At 52.5% G+C, this 22,296-nt stretch overlaps 3 protein-coding genes across 10 annotated transcripts in view; 2 read left to right on the forward strand and 1 right to left on the reverse strand.

Annotated features, from left to right (window-relative positions):
* Ctcf (CCCTC-binding factor) overlaps positions 1–1,988 on the forward strand; it is a 46,973-nt gene extending 44,985 nt beyond the window's left edge. For all 3 annotated transcript variants that reach the window (XM_027953913.2, XM_027953912.2, XM_027953914.2), the window contains one exon: positions 474–1,988. In XM_027953913.2, the coding sequence (XP_027809714.1) occupies positions 474–658 (185 nt within the window). In that variant the 3' untranslated portion in view covers positions 659–1,988. The remainder of the gene's footprint in view (positions 1–473) is intronic.
* Positions 1,989–6,327: 4,339 nt separating this feature from the next.
* On the forward strand, positions 6,328–18,997 carry Carmil2 (capping protein regulator and myosin 1 linker 2). Of its 5 annotated transcripts, none has more exons than XM_027953985.3 (39): positions 6,329–6,484; positions 6,721–6,812; positions 6,906–6,956; positions 7,196–7,258; positions 7,385–7,509; positions 7,624–7,715; positions 7,920–7,990; positions 8,106–8,179; positions 8,319–8,394; positions 8,474–8,562; positions 8,683–8,777; positions 8,853–8,939; positions 9,020–9,132; positions 9,236–9,313; positions 9,439–9,515; positions 9,599–9,703; positions 9,896–9,965; positions 10,103–10,184; positions 10,274–10,370; positions 10,454–10,511; positions 10,648–10,820; positions 10,997–11,159; positions 11,239–11,340; positions 12,717–12,845; positions 12,931–13,044; positions 13,211–13,371; positions 13,462–13,549; positions 13,704–13,856; positions 13,974–14,040; positions 14,481–14,716; positions 15,515–15,615; positions 15,695–16,058; positions 16,137–16,259; positions 17,318–17,354; positions 17,716–17,787; positions 17,911–18,132; positions 18,315–18,362; positions 18,669–18,746; positions 18,834–18,997. In XM_027953985.3, exons 1-39 carry the CDS (start codon positions 6,445–6,447, stop codon positions 18,944–18,946), a joined length of 4,179 nt encoding a protein of 1,392 aa, XP_027809786.2. In that variant the 5' UTR covers positions 6,329–6,444; the 3' UTR covers positions 18,947–18,997. The 5 variants fall into 5 exon arrangements, with proteins under 5 accessions (XP_027809792.2, XP_027809786.2, XP_027809787.2 ...); XM_027953986.3 differs by having other exon boundaries at positions 16,188–16,259; positions 18,282–18,362; XM_027953984.3 differs by having other exon boundaries at positions 6,377–6,484; positions 18,282–18,362.
* On the reverse strand, positions 18,954–21,985 carry Acd (ACD shelterin complex subunit and telomerase recruitment factor). Of its 2 annotated transcripts, XM_027953992.3 has the most exons (11): positions 21,792–21,983; positions 21,581–21,717; positions 21,323–21,416; positions 21,151–21,227; positions 20,926–20,970; positions 20,800–20,834; positions 20,512–20,663; positions 20,337–20,433; positions 19,614–19,984; positions 19,390–19,481; positions 18,954–19,151 (listed from the first exon to the last, which is right to left on the reverse strand). In XM_027953992.3, the coding sequence occupies exons 1-11, from the start codon at positions 21,888–21,890 to the stop codon at positions 19,073–19,075; spliced, it is 1,278 nt and encodes a 425-aa protein (XP_027809793.2). In that variant the 5' UTR covers positions 21,891–21,983; the 3' UTR covers positions 18,954–19,072. The 2 variants fall into 2 exon arrangements, with proteins under 2 accessions (XP_027809793.2, XP_027809794.2); XM_027953993.3 differs by lacking the exon at positions 20,800–20,834 and having other exon boundaries at positions 21,323–21,361; positions 21,792–21,985.
* Positions 21,986–22,296: the final 311 nt, after the last annotated feature.

Here is a 22,296-nt window from a genome sequence, read left to right on the forward strand (position 1 = left end):
TTCCTGTCTCTTTCACTATTATAAAGTTTAAATTTATTACATAAGTTATAATTTATAATTTAGGAGGCAGAAGAAGTTGGATGTAAGAATTTTGTTCTTTGACAGTATCAGGGCTTTATTTTATGTATTAGCCACATTTTTGGTTCCTGGGTTTTTGTTTTTGTTTGTGGTACTAGGGATTGAACCCAGGTGCACACTACCACTGAGGTGTATCCCCAGTTCTTAAATTTGAGACAGGGTCTTGCTATGTTGCTGAGGCTAGTATCAAACTTGAGATTTCCTGCATCAGGGATTACAGGTGTGTGCCATCATGCCTAGCTTCTGTGCTTTTTTTTTTTTTTTTTAATTGACTGTATCACTACTAGGGCTTTCCTATACTGGTGCTTTCCTATTCATGTTACATCTGAAAGGACCCTTGTAATCCTTGGGGGTTTTAATGTACCATTGGTTTTATTTGTGCTCTTCTTTACCAGCAACAGCCATCATTCAGGTTGAAGACCAGAATACAGGTGCAATTGAGAACATTATAGTTGAAGTAAAAAAAGAGCCAGATGCCGAGCCCGTGGAGGGAGAGGAAGAAGAGGCCCAGCCAGCCACCACAGATGCCCCCAATGGGGACCTCACACCTGAGATGATCCTCAGCATGATGGACCGGTGATGACGGGGCCTTGCTCGTCACCAGGACTCCTCTGGGCTGTGTTTAAACGGCCCGAATCTTATTTTTTCTCCCTTTCTTCTTTTGGCTTTGGGAAAAGCATCATTTTACACCATTTTACCAAACATACTGAGAACAAAAACTTCAAGGATGATGTTAGAAAAATGTGATTTAACTAGAACTTGCTGTTTGATGTTAGCAAATCATGGAATGTTCTGAGTCCCTGAGGGTTTACTGTGAAGTGCTGAGGACAGTGTTGATGCCTAACTAGTTTTCTTAGATGGAAACAGAGACATTGAACCCTCTCTCTTGATTTAGTAAACCACTCCAGAATGGTCACGGGTTTCCCAGAGTTCTATGGTCTTCTTCCCAAGAGAGTTTTTAATTGTAAATGCAGACTTGGGAAGGACTTAGACTTTTAACCTGTTTTTTGCTTTTGCTTTTCCCCGACTCCCTTTGCTGGGAGTCAGCTGCACACCAGTAGTACGGCATGCTACGATCGGGCTCTGTCCCGAAAGCTTTGCCTCTTTCTTGGCAAAGTTTCTGGTATGGTCAAGCTTGTAAATAACTTTTTTTACATTTTAATCTTTTCCATTAATTAAGAGGTTGAAAAGAAGTGCAGTGTAAGAAAACCCAGCATTTTAATTACTTGCAAATTAAGTTACCACGGACTCGGTGGTGTGTGAATGTTGACAAGGAATCGGATCACAATCATGTAGCAGAAGAGCACCCAGACTGCTGCCACTAGTGACGGATACCCATGTGGAAGGTCGTGATTTCCAGCCCATGGAGCCAGCATTTGAACCTTGTACAATTAACTTTCAGTTATGATTTCCCATTGACATTTTCTTTATTCTGTTTGTAGCTGAATGTTGTGTTTTATAAATCCTCCGTTAAAAGCCAGAAGGGTGATTATGAGTGGGTCACAGCAGCCCTGACACGCTGGGCCAGAAAATTTCACTAGGTCAGTAATTTAAACTTTGGATCTTCAAAAAAAATAAAATAAGTAATAATAATAATGTGAAGCAAAACCAACTAAAAAGTGATTCTTGCACATGAACTGTCACGTTTAAAATGTGTTTTTTAGAGAGCCTCAGTCTTACTGATTTCAAACACTTTTTTCTTCTGTGTATTGCTTTTAAGAGAGCCATCAGTTAGCTATCAGACTCTAGGTTGATGCATTTTGTACTTAGCTGTACTGTGTGATACTTTTCATTATTTTAGGACGCCAACATGAGACCTGTAATAAAATATGTAATGGGGTTGAAAGCTGGGGAGGAGGATTTACTGCTGTACAGCTAATAAATCATAATGGATTAACAAGTGCTCTAAAGACTCCCGTCTTGTGTGATTCCTGCCTGCTGGGGCTGAAAGCAGCCTTTGCTTGGCTCCAGGTTGTGCCAGCCTCCAGTTTTCAGATGCAAACTCAGTTCCCCAAGATGGCATTTCCTCTGCAGCAGACGAGATGATTTGGCAGATGACAGGCTATTGAGTACATCCCGCTGGAAGTTTTAACTCCCCAAAAGTGTATGTGAGTAGACAAAGGCCAGCCTCCATGTGTCCTATGCACAAAGCAGGGACACCCCAGAGCACCTTGAAGTGGAAGGGACCAATGGCAAGTTCTGTCCCAGAGTCTTGGCTTAAGGAGGACTGAGTTCAGTCCCTAAAGCTCAACTGTACATGGAGAATCAGAAAGTAGCTGGGCCTAGCCTCCCCTCGAGAAGTTCATTTGAAAGGGAAAACCCACCAGGATGTAGGGTCAGGCTCCTAGGTCATATAACTGCTAGCAAGCTTCGGGGGTGGTGCATGGCCAGGGATGGCATGATGTTAGAAAGCTTATGTATTAATGAAAAGTCATCTTGCTGCTGCAGACCACTTCTAAGAAGATAGCTTTTCTAACCCATTTTACATTAAAGTTTCAGCTACTTGTAGGGGTTTTTAACCAAAATTCCAACTTAACTGATTTTCTCTGAGAAATAACAAAGGACAGATGTATGCATCTTTTGGCTGGTTTGTGCAGTTGGGTCTCTGAGGAAAATATAACCAAGGGTTTCATGACTCAACCAGGCAGTCAACTCCTTGGACTAAATGATAGTGGCCTCAGGCTATCAGAGCATGAATCCTCCACCCCATCCCTGGGCTGGCCACCGTACCACCACCAGAATTATTTCAGTGGACACATAATTTTTTAAAAAGTTTAGTCTGAGGGCGTAGCACAATGGTAAAGTGCTTGCCTAGCATGCTTGTGGCTTTGGGTTTGATTCCCAGCATTGTCTAAAAATTTTTTTTTAAAGATAAACATTTATAATAAAAAATGAGTTAAAAGTTCATTTGCATCTTCAACATAGCCCATCATTTCTGATTGTATTCAAATTGAAAGTAGATTTGTTTTGGTTGGGGTAGGCACAAAAGTGACATTCTGGTGAAGCTAAGGCTACAAAGGGATCCTCTTGCATAGCCTATGATGATGCATCCTGTGCAACTCCACAAAATATAAAGCCTCCAGCAGCAGAAGCTATTGTCACCTGTATTGCTTCACCAAAGGGAGCTTCAGATGGCCAAGTTTCTGAATCTCTGTGGAACTCCCTTCCTCAGCATTAAACCACAGTTGGTACTAGAATAAAAATAATTATTCCCTTTTCCACACCTTGGCTAGCATCTCCCCTGTCTATTGTTGCCCATCTCAGCAAGCACCTTAATGAGCCCTCCTTGCTTCTGGTCAGGAAGATGGTCTTTAAAAACCATCTGTTGAGTGAGCTGCATGACAGTACTGAGTGTCATCCTGTGCTATTCAATAGGCAGGGCTGATTTCCATTGGGAGCTTTTAACGTTTCCTACACACCCACGACATGGTATGCTGTCCAGAACAAGCTGAAGGTCTCACTGAGTCACTGTCGCTTCCTGGAGCTGAATGTTCCTGGTCTCTGATACTAGTTAGTTTTTTGTTTTATTTTGGTTTTATCACTACAGCCCAGACCAGCAATTATGTGCCTAGCACTACACACCTATCCTTAATGTCCATGCAGATCCTGATTTCCTCAACAGCTCCTGCCTGCACCAAGCACTCAACAAGAACAGGGACTGACATGCCAGTGTTGATGCTGACCTTCCTGGGAACTGCAGCAGCTCTTTGACAGTCACTCCCTCTCGTATTTCTCTTTTCCTTGTCATTCTTAACAGAAAAATCCCAGTGAGATGAGTTTTCTCTTGTTCTGAAGTCCCAGAGTTGCCATGGTAGATTTAGCAAATGTAAGTGCTCACTGTGTCTGGCAGTGTTGTGAGCCCTCCTCTTAATAAACATGAAATCTCCAGCAACACTCAGCTAAGTTAATAGTTTCTGCTTATAAAAAAGGAAGTAGAAGCTAGGCATGGTGGGACATGCCTATAATACAAGAGTGAGTGAGGCAGGAGGATTGCAAATTGGAGGCCAGTCTCAGCAACTTAGCAAGCAAAGCCGTTTCAAAATAAAAAATAAAGTCGGACACAGTGGCACACGCCAGTAATCCCAGCAGCTCATGAGGCTGAGGCAGGAGGATTGCAAGTTCAAAACCAGCCTCAGCAACTGCGAGGCGCTAAGCAACTCAGTAAGACCCTGTCTCTAAACAAAATGCAAAATAGGGCTAGGGATGTGGCCCAGTGGCTGAGTGCTCCTGAGCTCAATCCCTCCAAGAAAAACTAAAAAATAAGGGCTGGTCTGGTGATGTAGCTCAGTGGTAGAGCACTTGCCTTGTACAAGTGAGGTGTTGGGTTCAATCCTCAGCACCACATGTAAATAAATAAAAGTATTGAATCCATCTAAAACTAAATAAAAAATAAGGGCTGAGGATGTGGCTCAGTCGTAAAGTGTTGTGGAAGGTCCTGGGTTCAATCCCTAGAACCACCAAAAAAAAAAAAAAAAAAAAAGGAATTAGGAGACCAGAAAGGTTAAGTAACTTGCTCAGTGTCATGGTAGAGTGCTTTCCTTACATGCATAAGACCCTGGGTTCAATCCCCAGCACCACCAAAAAAAAAAAAAAAAAAAAAAATCAGGCAGTCTGCATTCTTGGCCATACTGTGGCAAGACTCGGTTATCATCCTACAGACAGTCTTTGTTTTACATGGCCTTAGAATCTTGGTTTCAATCCAAGTTCTTTTTTCAATACAGGAGGTAGTAGAGCCTCTTCTTGCCTTTGTGCAGTTCTTCATTTGCAACATCCTTTCCAGCCAAGTCCTCCATGTCACCCTTCATTGTCACACCATGTGCCTATTGCTTAAGTGAAGGAGGCTTCCCTCAAATTGGTGCTGTTCAGTTTCAACTTTTCTCCTAAGACCAGTCTTTTGGGGGAACCAGTAAGTGGGTATTGAATTTGATTTTGCTTTTTGCAGTACAGAGGGTCAAACACAGAGCTTCATGCATGCTAGTGAAGTACCACTGGGTTACATCTCTAGCCCTGTTTTGCTTTTGAGAGGAGAAAGTCCAGCTATGTAGCTGGAACAGAATTGAATTTGGTGGTTTTTGTTTTTGTTTGGTTTTGGTGGGGGGCTGGGAGGGTATCATGTCTGGAGGATGCTCCCACTATCTCCAAGCCCCAAGTCTGGGAGGGGTAGCTAGAGTTGAAAAAGAAACCCAAGTATTCTCTCATGCTTTTTGTGTCTTGGGTTTTTTTTTTTTTTTTTTTTTTTTTTTTTTTTTTTTTGATTTTTGTGGTACTAGAATTGAATTCAGGTGTGCTTTACCACAGAACTATAGCCCTAGCCCTTTTTATGTTTTATTTTGAGACAGGGTCTCAAAGTTGCTGCTTATAAGAAAGCTATATCCCCAGCCCTAATTTGTATTTTGTTTAGAGACAGGGTCTCACTTCTAGGCTTAGCGCCTCCTTGCTGTTGCTTAGGCTGGTTTTGAACTTGCGATCCTCCTGCCTCAGCCTCAAGTTGTTGAGGCTGACCTTGGAATTGAGATCCTGTCTGGGATTACAAGCATGAACCACCACACCTGGTACTTTCCAAGTCTTTTGACTTCTGCCTGGCTGAGGGTAAAACACTGCTCCTTATCTCATTGTCTCATTGAGCAGTTTTTGGTACTGGAGATTTAACTCAGGGGTACTTTACCACTGAGCCACATCCCCAAACTTTTTTTAAATTTTTAAAAAAATTTTTAAATGAGACAGGGTCTCGTTAAATTGCTGAAGCTGACCTCGAACTTTCTCTATCCTCCTGCAGCGTTCAAAGTCGCTGGGATTACAGGCGTGGGTCACCGTGCTGGGCAGAGAAGGGGTCTGGGCTCATCTGGCCTTTTTTTTTTTTCCTCTATCCCTTCAAAAGTTCATGGATTCCGCGGGAGTCACATACCCCAGGTTCGGAGCAACACGACTCCCCAGTCTGGACTTTGGAGGGAACCAACTAGGATGTGCCATAGGGATCCTCGGGCGGCAGCGCCTCCCCGTGTTCGAACAGGGACTGCAGAGCGGGGTGGAAGTAGGGCGCGGGGAACCGCAGACGGCACGGGACAAGCGCGAATCTCCGTCACACCACTGCCACCCGTGTGTGTACTCTGGCGGAGAGGCTCCTGAGTGACAGGACTGGTGGGCAGCTGGAACTCGCCCTCACACCCGACAATCCCCAATCGGGGCGAGCCTCAGCCCGCGGGGAGGGGCCGGGCTGGGGGCGGCTTGGCAGGAAGCGGCGCGTACCTTCCGCTGCGGGAGGAACAGGTGGCTGCAGTGCCGTTTTGGGCCTGCGCTTCCTGTGTGTTCTCCTCTGGCCGCTCTTTCCCGCCCGAGCTCGCTGGGTCGCCAGGCTGGCCTGGCCCCATGGCCCAGACCCCCGACGGCATATCTTGTGAGCTGCGAGGTAAGTGCTGGTCCTTCCTGTCCACTGGGCCCAGAAGAGGCAGCGTGGCCCCAAACCAAAGCCACCACCACCACCAGCACCCCAGAGGACTGTGCACCTCCGGAGCGTCCCTGCATCCACTCCACTTCTTGCTGACTGCCTAGTAGATGAGCCCTTAGCGTCCAGCCTGGCTTCAACCATGGGTGCGAGGAGCTTTGACAGCATGACCAAAGTAACCCAGCACTGTCCTTCCACAGGCGAGATCACCAGATTCCTGTGGCCCAAGGAGGCTGAGCTGCTCCTGAAAACCTGGCTACCGCAGGAGAGCGGGGAACGAAGTCATATCCTGGTATGGTGGGAAGGAATAGAGCCTGGGAAAGCGCTAGGGCTCAGCAAAAAACTTCTTGCTCTGCCTAGAGAATCAAATTCTGTCTTCCCCCAGGCACTGCTGCGATGGAGGGCCTACCTGCTCCACACCTGCCTCCCACTGAGGGTGAGTCCCAGGGCCTGGCCCCCACCCCACTTTTCCTCCAGAAGCTTCCTTGGCTAGGGGCTGCTTCTGCAGAGTTGTCTTTGCCCTATGGTCTCAGGCTTTCCAGCACTAGGCTCCAAGCAACAAAAAAAGAGGACAGTCTGTACAAGTTTAGCTCTGGGCTCCAGGCTGCTCAAAAAGCTGGGCTCCCATGAGGGTGAGCTCAGGGCTTGGTCCCAGCTGATCCAAGCACCCCCTAGGTGGATTGTACATTCAGCTACCTGGAGGTCCAGGCCATGGCACTTCAAGAGACACCTCCTCAGGTAAGACGTCTGGTACCCCACCTGGGCCTGCAGCCTAGTCTTCACTCCCTACACAAGGAGTTCTGGAAGGGAAACCTGCTCCCACACATGGAGCTGGGGCCCAGCAGTCCTACCCTCCGTCCCCAGGCCACCTTTGAGCTGGAATCATTGCCTGAGCTGGTCCTGGAGTTTCCTGGTGTAGCTGCCCTGGAACAGATGGCCAAGCATGTGGCTGCAGCCATCAAGAAGGTCTTCCCTCGCTCCACCCTTGGGTGAGTCTGGAAAACTACTGCAAAGGTCCGAATGAGGGCAGCAGGAGATACTCTGGATGGGCACCTCTCAGGGACTAGAAGTCCCTTGCCTCTTCTCCTTTATCCCCTTCCCAGGAAGCTATTCCGGAAGCCCACACCCCCCTCCATACTGGCTCGATTGGAGAGAAGCAGCTCCGCAGAGTCCACTGCACCTGGCAGTCCCTGTGGTGAGGGCCAAGGCAGGGCCACATAGACCTTCCAGTCTCCCCCTACCTATTAGCCCCAGACCCCTGGAGTTGGGGGACTCCCAACTGAACAGAACCACTTGGGTTGGGTCACAGCCACCACCCCACCTGGATCTGATCTTCCTCCATCTCTGACCTCTGTCTCTCTCCTTTCCTCTATCATACCCCTGGCACCTACCTCCCCAGGTGGCTTCTTGGAGACCTACGAGGCTCTGTGTGACTACAATGGCTTTCCTTTCCAAGAGGAGATTCAGTGGGTGAGGGTAGAGCCCTCTCTGGGGGCTCTAGAGGCATCTGGTCCTCCATGTATGCTGAGACCCTCCCTACCCTTTGTGACCTGAAGCTGTTTGTAGACACTTTCTTCCCATCCAGGATGTGGACACCATCTATCATCGTCAGGGTTGCCGCCATTTCAACCTAGGAGACTTCAGCCACCTTGGCAGCCGGTGCGGGGCCTGCTAGGATTGGAAGGGGTGGAGGATTCTAGGAGCCACATTCCCGGGCCTCTGCCTCTCCATGGAGGGGTTGCTGGGCCTAGAATCTGGCCAGAAAGCCCTGAGTTCTGTCTCTGCCTGCTCCCTCCAGGGACTTGGCCTTGAGTGTAGCTGCCCTGTCTTACAACCTATGGTTCCGGTGCCTCTCCTGTGTGGACATGAAGCTGGTGAGGGTGTAGGGCAGGGAGGGGCCAAGGGTGTGGGGATCCAGGTGCAGTCTCCTGAGCCATTATCCTCTGGTATCAGAGCCTCGAGGTCTCAGAACAGATTCTGCACATGATGAGTCAGTCGTCCCACTTGGAAGAGCTGGTACTGGAGACCTGTGGCCTAAGAGGGTAAGGGGACAGGGTAGGGTTTGGGGAGGGAAATCCAGGACTTGGGACTGGGGGGCTAGTGGCTGGTGAATGGTTGGGAATCTAGGGTCTAAGTCTCATGCCTGGGGTCTTGGTCCTCAGAGACTTTGTCCGGCGACTAGCCCAGGCACTGGCAGGACATTCAAGCTCTGGACTTCAGGAACTCAGCTTGGCAGGGAACCTGCTGGATGACAGAGGTATGGCTGAGCCTGGGGTAGCCCTGGGGCAAGAGGCTGGAGGAGGTAAGTCTCACAACATTGTCCCATCCCCAGGCATGGCTGCACTCAGTAGACACCTAGAGCATCGTCCAGGAGCCCTGAAGAAACTCAGCCTAGCACAGACAGGACTGACACAGCGAGGTGGGTGGGGTGGCCAGTCGGGTGGGAGAAGGGAAGGGGCATTTGCCTGACTGATGGATCACCCCTTTCACCCTCTCCAGGAATGAGGGCTCTGGGCAGGGCACTGGCCATCAATGCCGACTTTGATTCTGCCTTGACCCACTTGGACCTCTCTGGAAATCCTGGGGCCCTGGGGGCCTCTGACGACAATGGGGTGAGTGACTGTAATCAAGAGATTAGGGTTGCTGCAGGCAGTGGGATATCAGGAAGCACCAGGTAGATGATCCCTGACTCTCTGGCTACCATCCTTCCACCAGGGCCTCTATAGTTTCCTGCGTCGTCCTAATGTTCTGACGTTCCTGAATCTCGCAGGCACTGACGCTGCCCTGGACACTGTGAGAGGGTGGTCATGAGGGGATGATTGGTGGGGCCTGATTACCCAAGCAGGGTAGACTGAAGAGCGGGTTGGGGTGGTCAGGCCATCGTCTTCCAACCTGTAACCAATGTCCCCCTCCCACAGCTCTTTGCAGCGCTGTCCCGAGGCTGCTGCTCCAACCTCAACTACCTCGATGCTTCAAGGAATGTCTTCTCCCGCACGTAAGGGGGACAGGTGGGAGCAGGAAGAGGCTGCTAGAGGCCTCCTTGCCCCTGAAGCTTACTTCTCCTGCTTTCCACCCCAGGAAGTCCCGGGCCGCACCTGCCGCACTACAGCTCTTCCTTAGCCGTGCTGGGACACTGCGGCACCTGGGCCTGGCGGGCTGCAAGCTGCCACCTGATGCTCTCAGGTCAGTTTCTCTGCACACCCTCATGTCCTCATGTGTTCAGCAATCCCGTAACCAGTTCTCTGGTGTCTCACCCTGCTCCTAAAGCACCCACAACTTTCCCCACGTCTGATCCTGACTTCTTGGTATTGGTTTGATTCCTGGGGCCACCTTTCCCAACTCCAGCTATCCCCTGTGACATCCATCCTTTCCCAGAGCCCTTTTAGATGGCCTGGCACTCAATATGCACATTCATGACCTGCATCTGGACCTCAGCGCTTGTGAGGTGAGCATGCTGCTCTAGGTGTGAGAGGCACAGACACACCAGGAATGGGACTGGGAGAGGGGAAGAATGGGGCTGTTGGCCACCTGTCCTCTCCACTGTGGCCTAAGTGGCCTGAGCATCCCACTTTGTACTTCCAGCTGCGCTCGGCTGGTGCCCAGGTGATACAAGACTTAGTGTGTGATGTCAGTGCTGTGAGCTCCTTGGATCTGGCTGATAACGGTGAGGCTGCTGGGGAACACATCCTCTCATCATCCACCCCACCCTGCCCCCACAGCATCCCCCTGTGTATGACTCTAGTTACCCCCCAGGTTTCGGCTCAGACATGGTGACTCTGGTGCTGGCCATTGGGAGGAGCCGATCCTTAAGACATGTGGCGCTTGGAAGGAACTTCAATGTCCGGTGCAAGTGAGCTTCCCTCCCATCCCTGGCTATCCCAGACAGCACCCCACTGCCTTAGGCCCCTGACCAAACAGCATCTGTGTCCACAGGGAGACCCTGGATGACGTCCTGCACCGGATTGTCCAGCTCATGCAGGATGACGACTGTGTGAGTTCACAGGACCTTGCAAAGTCCTCGGGCAATAGACCCCTTTGACCCTTCTTTCTTGCTTCCTCAGACCCTGTGGTCTACTCCCATTGCTAATCACTTAACTCCAATATCAATAGCTTTCTTTTAACCCTAGCCTCTGCAGTCTCTGTCTGTGGCTGAGTCAAGGCTAAAGCTAGGTGCCAGTGTCCTGCTGCGGGCCCTGGGCACCAATCCTAACCTGACATCACTGGATATCAGCGGAAATGCCATGGGGGATACAGGCGCCAAGATGCTGGCCAAGGCACTACGAATCAACACAAGGCTCCGGTGGGCAGGGTCATCTTAGGGGTGGGACCATTAGGGTAGGAGGGTGTGGCAAGAAGCAGAGTGCTGAGCTAAATGGCAGGGCTGAAGGAGCAGACCAGTGGGTGAATGGGCAAGGCCTGTGAGTTGGGTGTGGCCTTGTGGGGCTCTGCTCCCAACTGAAGTCCAGCCTGGCCCAGGTCTGTGATATGGGACCGGAACCAAACATCTGCTCTGGGCTTGCTGGATGTGGCCCAGGCCCTGGAGCAGAACCACAGCCTGAAGAACATGCCTCTGCCACTGAATGATGTGGCTCAGGCACAGCGTAGCCGCCCGGAACTAACTGCCCGTGCAGTCCACCAGGTGGGGGTTCCCTCCTCCCCTGTGCTTCTCCACATAATGGTTCTGTCCCCTGCCATTTCTAAATATCTCTTTCTCCCAGATCCAAACCTGTCTCTTGAGAAACAACCGGGCAAATCCTGTCTCTTCTGACCATGCATCCTGCCTTCAGCCACTGGGTCTGGTCTCAGATCGCTCAGAACAGGTCAGTGTTGCCTGCCCCAACCTTGAGTAAGCCTCCATAAGTCTGAGGGTATGACTTTCCTGGGGCCAAGGTGCCAGAGTTCTGCTCTCTCAGAAAATTTCCTCTCCTTGGTCTAGAGACAGCCAGCCACTACTGAAATAGGTTTCCAAATAACACCCCTAATTTAAGTATGTAAACAGATTTTCCTGTTGAAGACAGGAAGTATTTTAAAATCTTCCCTCACTTCCTGGAGCCTCATCTCTGATTTTCCACTCAACAGCACTCTCCTCCTTTCTCCACTCACCTCTGTGGCCAAACCCAGCAGCTCCATCTCTGGCTTCATCCCTCCACTACTTAGACTTTTCAAGACATCTCTACCTTTGCATTCCCAATCCTAAGCTTCAGACATCTTGATCCAACATCCTATGGTGGCTGCATGCTACACACATTCAAGTGATCTCATCTCTCCAAAGCCCAATTCTCTAACCTGGGGCCCAATTTCCTTGGTGCCCACTACCACCAAAGTGCTGTGGACAGAGATTTAAGTGTCCTTCCAGATCCATCCAGTTTCCTCCTGGCCACATTGGAGCCCTCACAGTCCTCCTTGGTCCTGTCTCTGGACCAGTTCTTAAACATGCACTGCTCAGTTAGGTGCAGCAGTGCACCCCTGTAATCCCAGCTTCTTGGGAGGCTGAGGCAGAAAATGCAAGCTCAAGGCCAGCCCAGGCAACTTGGTGAGACCCTGTCTCAAAATAAAAACCAAAAATGTCTGGGAATATAGCTCAGTAATAGAACTCTTGCCTGGCATGTGCAAGGTTCAAGCCTCAGTACAACAACAACAACAACAAAAACAAAACCAAAGCAGCAACAACAAAATGTACTCCTCACCTCAACACGAGATATCCCTTGCGGGGCTTGGGTTGAAGTTCAGTGGTAGAGTGCTTGCCTAACATGTGCAAGGCCCTGGGTTTGATCCTTAGTACCACATAAAAATAAATAAGTAAAATAAAGGTATTGTGTCCAACTACAACTAAAAAAAGATGAATATTTAGAAAAAATATCCCTTGCTTCCCCAGTCCCTCCTCCATGACTTCTCACTATCGTCTCTCCCCCAGCCCCCAACCCACTCATCCATCCATGCTCTGTCTAGGTGGATGGTGGACAGACTGAGCTTCTACAACACAGAATGACTCACAACTTCTTTCCTTCCTGTTCTGGGCACTTAGGAAGCACTGAGTCCCTAAAATGGCCCAAAGGAAGAGACACTGCTCTCTTCCTTAAACAGGATTCCTAAGCAGCTGGCCTGATTATGTAGTTTTAGAGATCCTGGGAGGGATGTAGGCAGGCCTGGGGGACTGGGAGGGGACTAGGCCTGGACTGATCCCTAATGCCCCCAGGAAGTGAACGAACTGTGTCAGTCGGTGCAGGAGCACATGGAGCTGTTGGGCTGTGGGGCTGGGCCCCAGGGTGAAGCTGCTGTGCACCAAGCTGAGGATGCCATCCAAAACGCCAACTTCTCTCTCAGCGTGAGCACTCCCCTTCCCATTATAAGGACCTTTCCCCTCTTAGTCATATGTCAACTTGTAACTCCTTCTATTCTTTGGTCCTCAGATACTCCCCATTTTGGATGAAGCTGGGAATTCCCCAAGCCATCACTGGCAGCTGCAGCAGAAGCTAGAGAGCCTCTTGGGACAGGTGGGCAAACTCTGCCACCAGGACATCCAGGTGAGATGGTACTCCTGCACCAGCTCTACCTCCATATGCATATCCTCATCCTATAGACCTGACAGTGGTATCAATTGAGTCAATGAGGGATTTGTAAGAGTCACAGCCTCAAGCCAAGGGACATGGGTCCTAGCTACACCCTCATCATACTTGGACCTTTGTCCAGGACTTCACTCAGGCCACCTTGGACACAACAAAGAGCCTCTGCCCACAAATGCTGCAGGGACCTGGCTGGAGGGAGCAGCTAGAAGGGGTCCTTGTAGGCTCAAAGGGCCTCCCAGAACTGCTTCCAGAACAGCTGCTGCAAGATATCTTCACTAGGCTCAGGTAAGCAGGGTGGGGCTGAGTTGGGTGGGGCTGAGTTGGGTAAGGCTGAGCAGAGCCAGCACACTAACCCTCACCCTTTTCTGCCCATAGGGATATGCGGCTATCAGTCACCAGGACCCTGGCAGAGAGCATTGTGACTCAGGCTCTGGCCGGTCTAAGTGCAGCCCGGGATCGGCTGGTGAGGAGTTGTGTACATATTTGCACATGTACACATGCTGTGACCTGGCCATCCACCTAGCAGGGGCTTTGTAATATCTTTTGGGGTCATGTAGTCCAGGACTACTTCAGAGTTCCCTTAGCACTGTCCATCTCTAGGTTGTCTGATATTACAGGTAGAGAATCTTGCTGAGCAGGCACCAGTAGCAATGCCCCCAGCCCTACCAGCACTGGATGGAGGTGAGTCCTGCTCCCTCAGACCTGGGGAATTGGAATGTCTTTTCTTCCCTGAGGAAGAGAAGGAAGTGGAAGAGGAGGAGGAGGAGAAGGTAAGCAGTCTCAAAATTCTAGGCCTTGAACTCAAAATCTTTCCATCTTGCTTTGGGATATGGAAACAGTTTTTCTGGAGTTGTGCCCCCAGCCTGAAGTTGTGCCCTCCTCACCAGGATGACTGTCCATCAGGAAAATGGCTTGAGCCCAGTCACTGTTTTCACCTGGTTCCCTCTGGTCACCGTAAGTCAAGGTCTTGGGGAAGGAGAGTTTACTCAAGCGGGCTGAAACTCACTCCATTAGACCTGGGGACCTGGACACCTTGACGCTCATTCAGTCCTGTTTCCAGTACTTTCTAACCCTTGCCTGGGCCAGGCCAAGACCCTGTGCAACCTGCAAAGCTGAGGTCAGCACGGAGTGAGATTTGAGCAGATCTGGGCCAGAACACCGGCTCCCTAGCCTTCCCTGCCTGTTCCCTACCCCGAGAACATGCGTTCTTGATGATGGTGCGGAGCCGCGCACTCGGGGCCGCGCTCAGCACCACGGACAGTGGCGGCGGGGGAGGGGCTGGCGGCGTAGCCGGGCCCCTCCCCGCGCCCTGGGCGGGTCCCCCGCCGCCCTAGCGCCTCCGCCGCCACCTCCTCGGACTCCTGCTCCTTGCTCTTCTGGTGCTCTCACCTCAGGTGCTGCTGAGGAAGCGGAGCGGGAGCCCGAGCTGGCGGCTCCTGGGGAAGATGCGGAGCCGCAGGCGGGGCCGTCCGCGCGTGGCTCTCCAAGCCCTGCCGCCCCCGGACCCCCAGCCGGCCCGCTGCCTCGCATGGACCTGCCACCCGCCGGACAACCCCTGCGCCATCCGACTCGGGCCCGGCCAAGGCCACGCCGCCAGCACCACCATCGCCCCCCGCCGGGGGGCCCCCAGGTGAGCGCCCTTCCCCCACTCAGGAGCTTTTAGACCTAAGGGTCATAAGTGGCCTGATGGCTCCTCACGGGTGAGGGCTGGCAGGGAGTCGGGTTGTGGGGGCCCAAGGCCACCTGGTCGTAAGTCCTCGGTCGCGTCCTGGCTTCTTCCCGGCCACCCGCTACCCCAGGCCATGCCTGAGAGGCCACTGGTGTGTGGGTTTCATGTGGGATGCGCCTCAGAGTGGCCCGCTGCATGGGTGGATGTGTGAGGGAGGGTGTCCGTCTTGCCCTCTTTCCCCGGGTGTTACTGATAGGTGCTAGGCAGCCGAGCCGCGGGGACAATCCTGCGACTCCTGCGAGACCGGTCAGTATATAACAGGGGAGATGCATGCATGGGCTGGGTACCAGCAGAAGGCAGAAGCTGGCCTGAGCCCCCCCCACCCCCCGCCCGAGGGTCTGACGCAGCAGCCGGCGCCACTAAGCCGGCAGCAGGCCGGGGTGGGGGTGGGGGTACTGCAGGAACTGTTGGGAACAGTGGGTGCTAAGTAGGAGTATGTGACCCCCGCGGGGTGGTAGGGCTGTAGCCTACTGGTGGCCTGGTGTTTCAGGGAATGAGATACTTGGACAAGAACTGGTGTGGGCTGGGGGGCTGGGGCAGCAGTTAGAGGGAGCACTCCTGCCCAACACTGGACAGTGGAGGGTCTGGTGTCAGCTAAGGCTACCCCAGCTCCTAGTGTTACCAGGGTCAACAGCTACACTGGAGGGAGAAGACACAAGTTCACCCAGCCCTGACCCCTGACCTCATGGTATCCCCCAGGTGCCTCCAGCCCTACCACAGGAAGGGAATGGGCTCAGTGCCCGCGTGGATGAGGGTGTGGAGGAATTCTTCTCCAAAAGGCTGATCCAGCAGGATCGTCTGTGAGCGAGGGGCATTGCTGAGGGTGGGAGGGGGGTGCTGCCCATGGGCTTCTGCACTTACTGCTGGTTATCCCCACAGCTGGGCCCCCGAGGAGGACCTGGCCACTGAGGGGGGTCCCACTCCTGTCCCCCGTACACTTCGAAAGAAGCTGGGCACTCTCTTTGCCTTTAAGAAGCCTCGTTCAACACGGGGTCCCCGGCCTGATCTAGAGACCAGCCCTGGGGCAGCAGCCCGTACCCGGAAATCCACACTTGGAGATTTGCTGCGGACACCAGCGCGGCCTGGGCGTGGTGAAGATCCTGGTGGGGTTGAGGGAGGCACCAGCAGCCCTGACACTGCCCGCAGGAGCCGGCCTCGCTACACACGGGAGAGCAAGGCCTACTCGATGATACTGCTGCCTGCTGAGGAGGAGGAGGCAACACTGGGTGCCAGACCTGATAAGGTGAGGCCTGGTGACAGGGACAAGGACTCTTCTGGAACTGAGGGCAGTGGGTTCTCTCCTTACTTATCTCTGTCCCAGCGGAGGCCCTTGGAGCGGGGAGACACAGAATTGGCCCCATCCTTTGAACAGCGGGTACAAGTGATGCTGCAGAGGATCGGCGTAAGCCGAGGCAGTGGGGGTGCCGAAGGCAAGAGGAAGCAAGTGAGTTGGGGAGGTCATGAGTGTGAAGTGAGGGGGCAGAAGACATGTGGCAATCTGTGGGTGACATATGTGACCAAGGGGGAGGAGACTTATGACACACACAAATTTAATTTTCAGTTCAACTCCCTTCCCTCTCAAAATAGTCTCAGACTTAACTTTATTCCCTTCTGGCTTCTGACCTGGCCCAGGATACTGATCTTTTCTAGGACCTAAGAAAGTACTTCCTCTGCAGATCTAACAGAAATCAGACCCTGTACCTATACTTGAAACAGCCACGGGACTTCCCCTTAAGACCTTGTCCAAACTCCTAATCCTGCTACATGGTCCTATAGAGCCTTGGCCACCATAGGCCTCACTGCTCTCCTCCTTTGGGGAATGAGCCTCCTCAGGTGTTCCACAGCATGACTCCTCCCTGCTTCACATCCAGTCTCATCATGGGTTACACCAGGTTCCTCCTCAGCCATTCCTGTATTTCCTTCCTTGGCTGCCTTGCTAATGTCATTTTTTAATCATAGTCCCTCTTAAGAACCACAGTCCATCCTGCTGGGTGTGGTAGCCCAAGCCTATAATCCCAGCTATTTGGGGAGGCTAAGGCAAAAGGACTCCAAGTTTAATGCCAACCTAAGCAATTTAGTAAGACCCTGTCTCAAAGTATAAAAGGCTAGGGGGTGTAACTCAGTGGTAGAACACTTATCTAGTATGTGTAAAATTCTGGGTTTGAACCCCACCCCCCACCCCCGCATGCACACACACACAACCCTATGTACCATCTACTTAATAGCTTTTCAGGAAGAACATGGTATAAAGTGAGACCCAGCCTCCATTTAGAAACAAAGTGTGACAAATACCACAGAATTAAGAAATAACATTATGTGTCTACAAATGTGCATGCATATTTTGATGTGCCAACTACCTGTCATCCCAGACTGTGAACTCTCAGGGGGCTGGGGGTGGGTTTGCCATGTTCTGTGGCTGGGTGATAAGAATAAGAATGAATAAATGGACAAGGCTAGGGTGAGAGGGGCAGGGCTGGGGTGTGACTGTCTTGTTTCCTACAGAGCAAAGATGGTGAGATCAAGAAAGCTGGCTCAGATGGTAAGTGGGAATCTGGGTAAGGTAGTATATTAGGGGCAGGGAGGTATCCTTAGAGATAGTCCCTACCTCACTGGGCACATTGGCACATGCCTGCCCAGTGGCATGGGAGGCTGAAGCAGGAAGATTGAAAATTCAAAGCCAGCCTCAGCAATTTAGTGAGGCCCTTTCTCAAAATAAAATAAATACAAAGGCCTGGGGATGTGGCTCAGTGGTTAAGCATCCCTGGGTTCAATCCCCAGTACCACAAAAGAAAAGATAGTTGTTACCTCAGTTACTCTTCTGGGGGAGCGGGAGGGACCAGAGTTTTTTCTTTCCCTTGCCCCTAATGCCTGGTGTCTGAGCCCCCAGCCCCAACTTGCAGGTGACATTATGGACAGTTCCACGGAGACCCCTCCCATCTCGATGAAGTCACGTACCCACTCTGTCTCTGCTGGTGAGTAAAGGCCACTCTGAGTTATGGGAGGTGCAGGGACAGGCAAGAGAGGGGGTAAGACCGTTGCTCAGACCCATCTCCAGGACCTGGACCAGGTCTTGACTGACAACCTTCTCCCTGCAGACCCCTCATGCAGACCTGGCCCAGGGGGCCAGGGGCCTGAGTCTGCCACCTGGAAGACACTGGGACAGCAGTTGAATGCAGAGCTCAGAGGACGTGGTTGGGGCCAACAGGATGGTCCAGGACCTCCCTCCCCTTGTCCCAGCCCAAGCCCCTGCAGAGCCAGCCCCTCCCCAGACAGCTTGGGCCTCCCAGAGGACCCTTGCTTGGGCCCCAGGAATGAAGGTAGGCAGGCAAACCACCCCCAACCCTGGGCTGGGGCCTAGGGAGTCCTGGCTGGAAACTTGTCTCCCTGGAGACCCTGAAGATGGGAGGGAAGGGCTGGAATGGGAGTAACTATTGGGAGCGTATCCTGATACCCTGGCCTCCCCCAGATGGCCAGCTGAGGCCGCGGCCTCTCTCGGCAGGGCGACGAGCAGTGTCTGTGCATGAGGACCAGCTCCAGGCCCCTGCTGGTGAGGGACACACCTCCATGTGTGCTTGAGTGCAGGAGATTGGGGAGGCTAGGCTCCTGGGTTTTCTGTGGTCTGGCCCTTGGAGAAATCCAAGAGCCAGAAGGCCAGGTGCAAGGGTTTGACAAGCCCTCCTACATCCTGGCTCTACCTCCCAAAGAACAACCTCTACAAGGGGTAGGACAACACAGGGAACAGGGAAGCTCTGAAGACAGTAGTCTTCTTAGAGTGTGTGTGCATTCTTGCATGACTGCAGATGGGAAAAATGGCTGGGGATGCACAAAGAGCTAACCTTTTTGTGCTCCTTAGAACGGCCTCTGAGGCTTCAGCGCTCCCCTGTCCTCAAGCGCAGGCCAAAGCTCGAGGCACCCCCATCCCCAAGCCTAGGTAAGAGGGGGCCAGGGTCAGTTGGGAGAGTGGCAGAACTACTTAGCCCAGCCCTGATGCTTTCTTTCTTCCACTCACCCCTTGCAGGATCTGGCCTTGGAACCGAGCCTCTGCTCCCACAGCCCACAGAGCCCTCTAGCCCAGAGAGGAGCCCACCCTCCCCAGCCACAGACCAAAGAGGCGGCGGCCCCAACCCCTGATCCTCTCTTCTCTTGCCGCATGAGATTATTTTATTAAAAAACTTGAAGGAAGCAGACTACATAAGTTTGTCCACACCTAGACACAGATCTGTACATGCATATCCTCTGATGTGCCTGCATGACTCCTCACACTTGAGTTAGCTCAGACACTGGCGGTGGCTCCATCAAAAAGTGCAAGGCCCATGCCACAAGTTGGGGAGGGAGCCTGGGAAGAAACCATGGCTACAGGTCAAGGTTGCCTGGAACTGGTGACCATCAGAGTAGGGGCAGGGCTAGGGATATAGCCTAGAAGTAGACCATCTGCCTAGCAAGTGTGAGGCCCTGGGTTCTCATCCCCAGCACTGCAAAACACAAAAAAACTCAACAACAGAGTAAGTAAATGTGAAAAAAAACCTGGGATAAGTAAATAAAATAACAGAGTAAGGGCAGCTCCAGGCACTCACCTGACAGCGTGGACCTGAGCACAGAGGGAGGCACAGGGTAGTTCATACTCATATTGGAAGGTGGAACCATCACGATGCCTCTTTGGGGGGTCCTGAAAGGAGTGTGGTGTCTAGGGGGGATCAACAGGACCCCTAATTCCTTCCAAAGCTACGCTTACCCAACTCCCAGCTCTATTCAGGGCCCTCCCCATTCTATTCTTCAATTACAGAGGGGCAATACTCACCCAGACAGGGCAGGGCTCCTGGACTCCCTTGGCTCCAGTCCTTGGAAAAGACCGCTGGTTCTTGTGGGGCAACCCTAGCTCTCTGAACTCCAGGCTAAGTTTATGGGCCCTGGTCACATGGGCCTGGTATGGACTGGGGTTATGGTCGAAGGGCGAGAGACTGGGAGTGCAGCTCAGAAGTGGGGAGTTGGATGTATGACTGGGGTGTGGGGAACTGAAGGGCGGGGATCCAGAGGCTGAGCAGATGGCAGGAAGGGACTGGGAGCTGTGCTTCTGTACCAGGTCCGGGGCAGCCAAAGGCAGGGCAGGCAGAAGGCTGATGCTGGCACTGCTTTCCTCCAATGGCATGTGACAGGTTAAGGCAGGAGTTCCTGGGAAGGAAGAGACTCACTATGGGTACAGTCCTCTCAGACCAGCTGAGTGGCCCAAGAGCTCAGCCAGGCCTGCAGGGTCTGTGGTCACCCCATCACTGCTGCAAACTTTTACAGCATCCTGTGCAGTCTGGGAACCTTACTGACAGCAGTGAGTGCTTGTGGCCTGAGCACCATCTCCCCTGAGGAACTGGATGAGGAAGAATTAGAGATCAGGTTCAAAGATGGGTCCTGCAGAGCCAGTTTTGATAGGGACAACTCACAACCAGTCTGGGGGTTCTTGGGATGTGCATCAGCACTGTGGGCCCTGGGTTCTAGAGATTCTTCTTTTGACCTCTCCAGTTCTCCTTACCTTGTACCTTCTGACTTGAGCCCAGAGAGCTTAGAATTTGCTGGTCATTTTCAGGAATGTGCAGCAACAAGCTGGGGACAGAGTACACAGCTTCTCCCTGTGGGATGTGAACTCTTAGCCTAGCCTTTGCCCAATTCCTTACCCTGACATCTCCCAGGGGAAGCCTGACACTAACCATGGCCCTGCAGCGTGAGGCAGCCCAGTGGGTGAGTGGGGGTGCTGTGCAAGGGCCTGTCAGCACTAGGCAGCTCTCAGCTAGATGTACTAGTGCCCCCCGATGCTGCTGGTCCTCCTGCACTTCATCCAAAAGCTGGGACAGTGTTAGGCCTGCGGACAGGAGACCAAGTAATCAAAGGGAAGGAAATATAAGGTGGTAGGGGTACTTACTGAAAATGCACAGTGATGACAGAAAGGAAACTCCATAGGGAATTACTTAGGGTCACTGGGCAATCCCTACTAGTACCTGCACTGGAACAGGTGGACTCTGAAAGGTGGTCCCTATAGAAAGACAGTAGACAGGCCTCAGGTTCCAGATCTGCCATCCCCTGACCCAGCCACACTTGGCCCCAGAGAACAACCCCAGACTCACTCAAGGCAGTCATACAGCTTTTTCTGCACATCCAAGTCCTGGTTGCTGAGGGAAAGAGGATAATAAGTAGTTAGTGTTACTGGGGGCCCAAGCCCTCCGGACCAAAAGCCTATGCATGTGGTGGAGGTATTTTTTTTCTTTTGAGTGCTGGGATTGTCAGGATCTTACACATTGTAAGCACTGTGTTACTAAGCTACACCACCAGCCCTTGGAGGCATCACTTACCAACCAGTAACCAGTACCCGAGGCTGCTCAGTGGGCAGCAGGCTGAACCGGTCCACTTGGAGGTAGAACTCTGCAGGCTGAAGGGAGTGAGTTGGGGGTAAAAGTCTCAGGCTCAGAAGTTGTTATGAGAAGCCAGGCTCAGTTATCCTCCCATCCTTCCCTTGCCACTCACCGTGCAGCCCTCGGCGACCTGGATGCGGACCCCGCAGACCTGCAGTAGCAGTAGCCGACCCTCAGCTCCACAGAATCCGAACTCTTTTTCCTCCCTGGGGCGAGCGCGACCCTCAAAGACCAGCCCTTAGGAATACAAGCCCCATCCGCCTGGGACTCGCCTTCTCCGCTGGAGAGCCCACCCACCTCGGGCTCAAACATCATATTTTGCTCTCGGGTTGGGCTCAGACCTCCCTGAGCCCGGCGGAGTCTCTCTCACCAGTCCGAGGTGTCCAGGGCCTCGCGCGTCACCAGGCACCGGACACTGTGGGTCCCGTCCGACACAAGCAGCATAGCCCCGGCGTCAGGGGCAACAGGCGCGTGGGATGGACCCGGGGTCTCTGCGTCCTGCAATACCTGACGGCAGCGACCCGCGTCAATACCATTACCTCGGTTCCCACCCGGGCTCTGGGCCTTGACTAGGGGCTCACCTTGAGCAGCTGCCCGGCTCGTGGACTTGAAAGTGTTTCTGACCCCAGGATCAGCTCTCGAATCCAGGGCCGCAGGACCAGGTTCCCCAAGCCCGCCATTCCTGCAGCAGAACCTAGTAGAAGGCGGCTGACTGGGGTTTCCCGCGGACACCGTAGCCCCGCCTCTCATCGGAAGAGGAAGAGGTTGGGCGGGTCCTAAAACCGAGGCCCCGCCCACGCGCGCGCCGCGCGTGAGTAGTAGAGGATCTTGTTTGGAAAATTGTGTGTAGCTCTCTGCTGCATGGGCTGCATCCTGGTCCAGTTATTCTTATCGGGACATCTCTCTGAGGAACAATCTGGCCTTGGGCCGTTCATCACGACATCGGGAAGGAAGGGGCCAAAGGCTGGCTCGCAGGCAGAGTGATCCTGGGCCTGAAGCTGCTGAGATCTGAGGGTGGTGGCTTGAGTTGGCTCGAAGCCACTTCGCCGTGTGACCCGGAGGGGTTTAGCAGAAGTTTATTATGAC

Source organism: Marmota flaviventris, chromosome 18 (assembly GCF_047511675.1).
Source record: "Marmota flaviventris isolate mMarFla1 chromosome 18, mMarFla1.hap1, whole genome shotgun sequence".
NCBI classification, from domain to species: domain Eukaryota; kingdom Metazoa; phylum Chordata; class Mammalia; order Rodentia; family Sciuridae; genus Marmota; species Marmota flaviventris.

Bases quoted from the DNA above. Each gene is read 5' to 3' on its own strand.
- Carmil2 (XM_027953984.3), top strand. From the start codon at position 6,445: ATGGCCCAGACCCCCGACGGCATATCTTGTGAGCTGCGAG. The intron at 7,716-7,919 runs GTGAGGGCCAAG...CTACCTCCCCAG, and splicing joins TGCACCTGGCAGTCCCTGTG to GTGGCTTCTTGGAGACCTAC. The intron at 18,133-18,281 runs GTAGGCAGGCAA...GGCCTCCCCCAG, and splicing joins CTTGGGCCCCAGGAATGAAG to ATGGCCAGCTGAGGCCGCGG.
- Acd (XM_027953992.3), bottom strand. From the start codon at position 21,890: ATGGCGGGCTTGGGGAACCTGGTCCTGCGGCCCTGGATTCGAGAGCTG. The intron at 21,417-21,580 runs GTGAGAGAGACT...CGCTCGCCCCAG, and splicing joins GCCCTGGACACCTCGGACTG to GGAGGAAAAAGAGTTCGGAT. The intron at 20,664-20,799 runs GTACTAGTAGGG...TCCTGTCCGCAG, and splicing joins GTCCACCTGTTCCAGTGCAG to GCCTAACACTGTCCCAGCTT.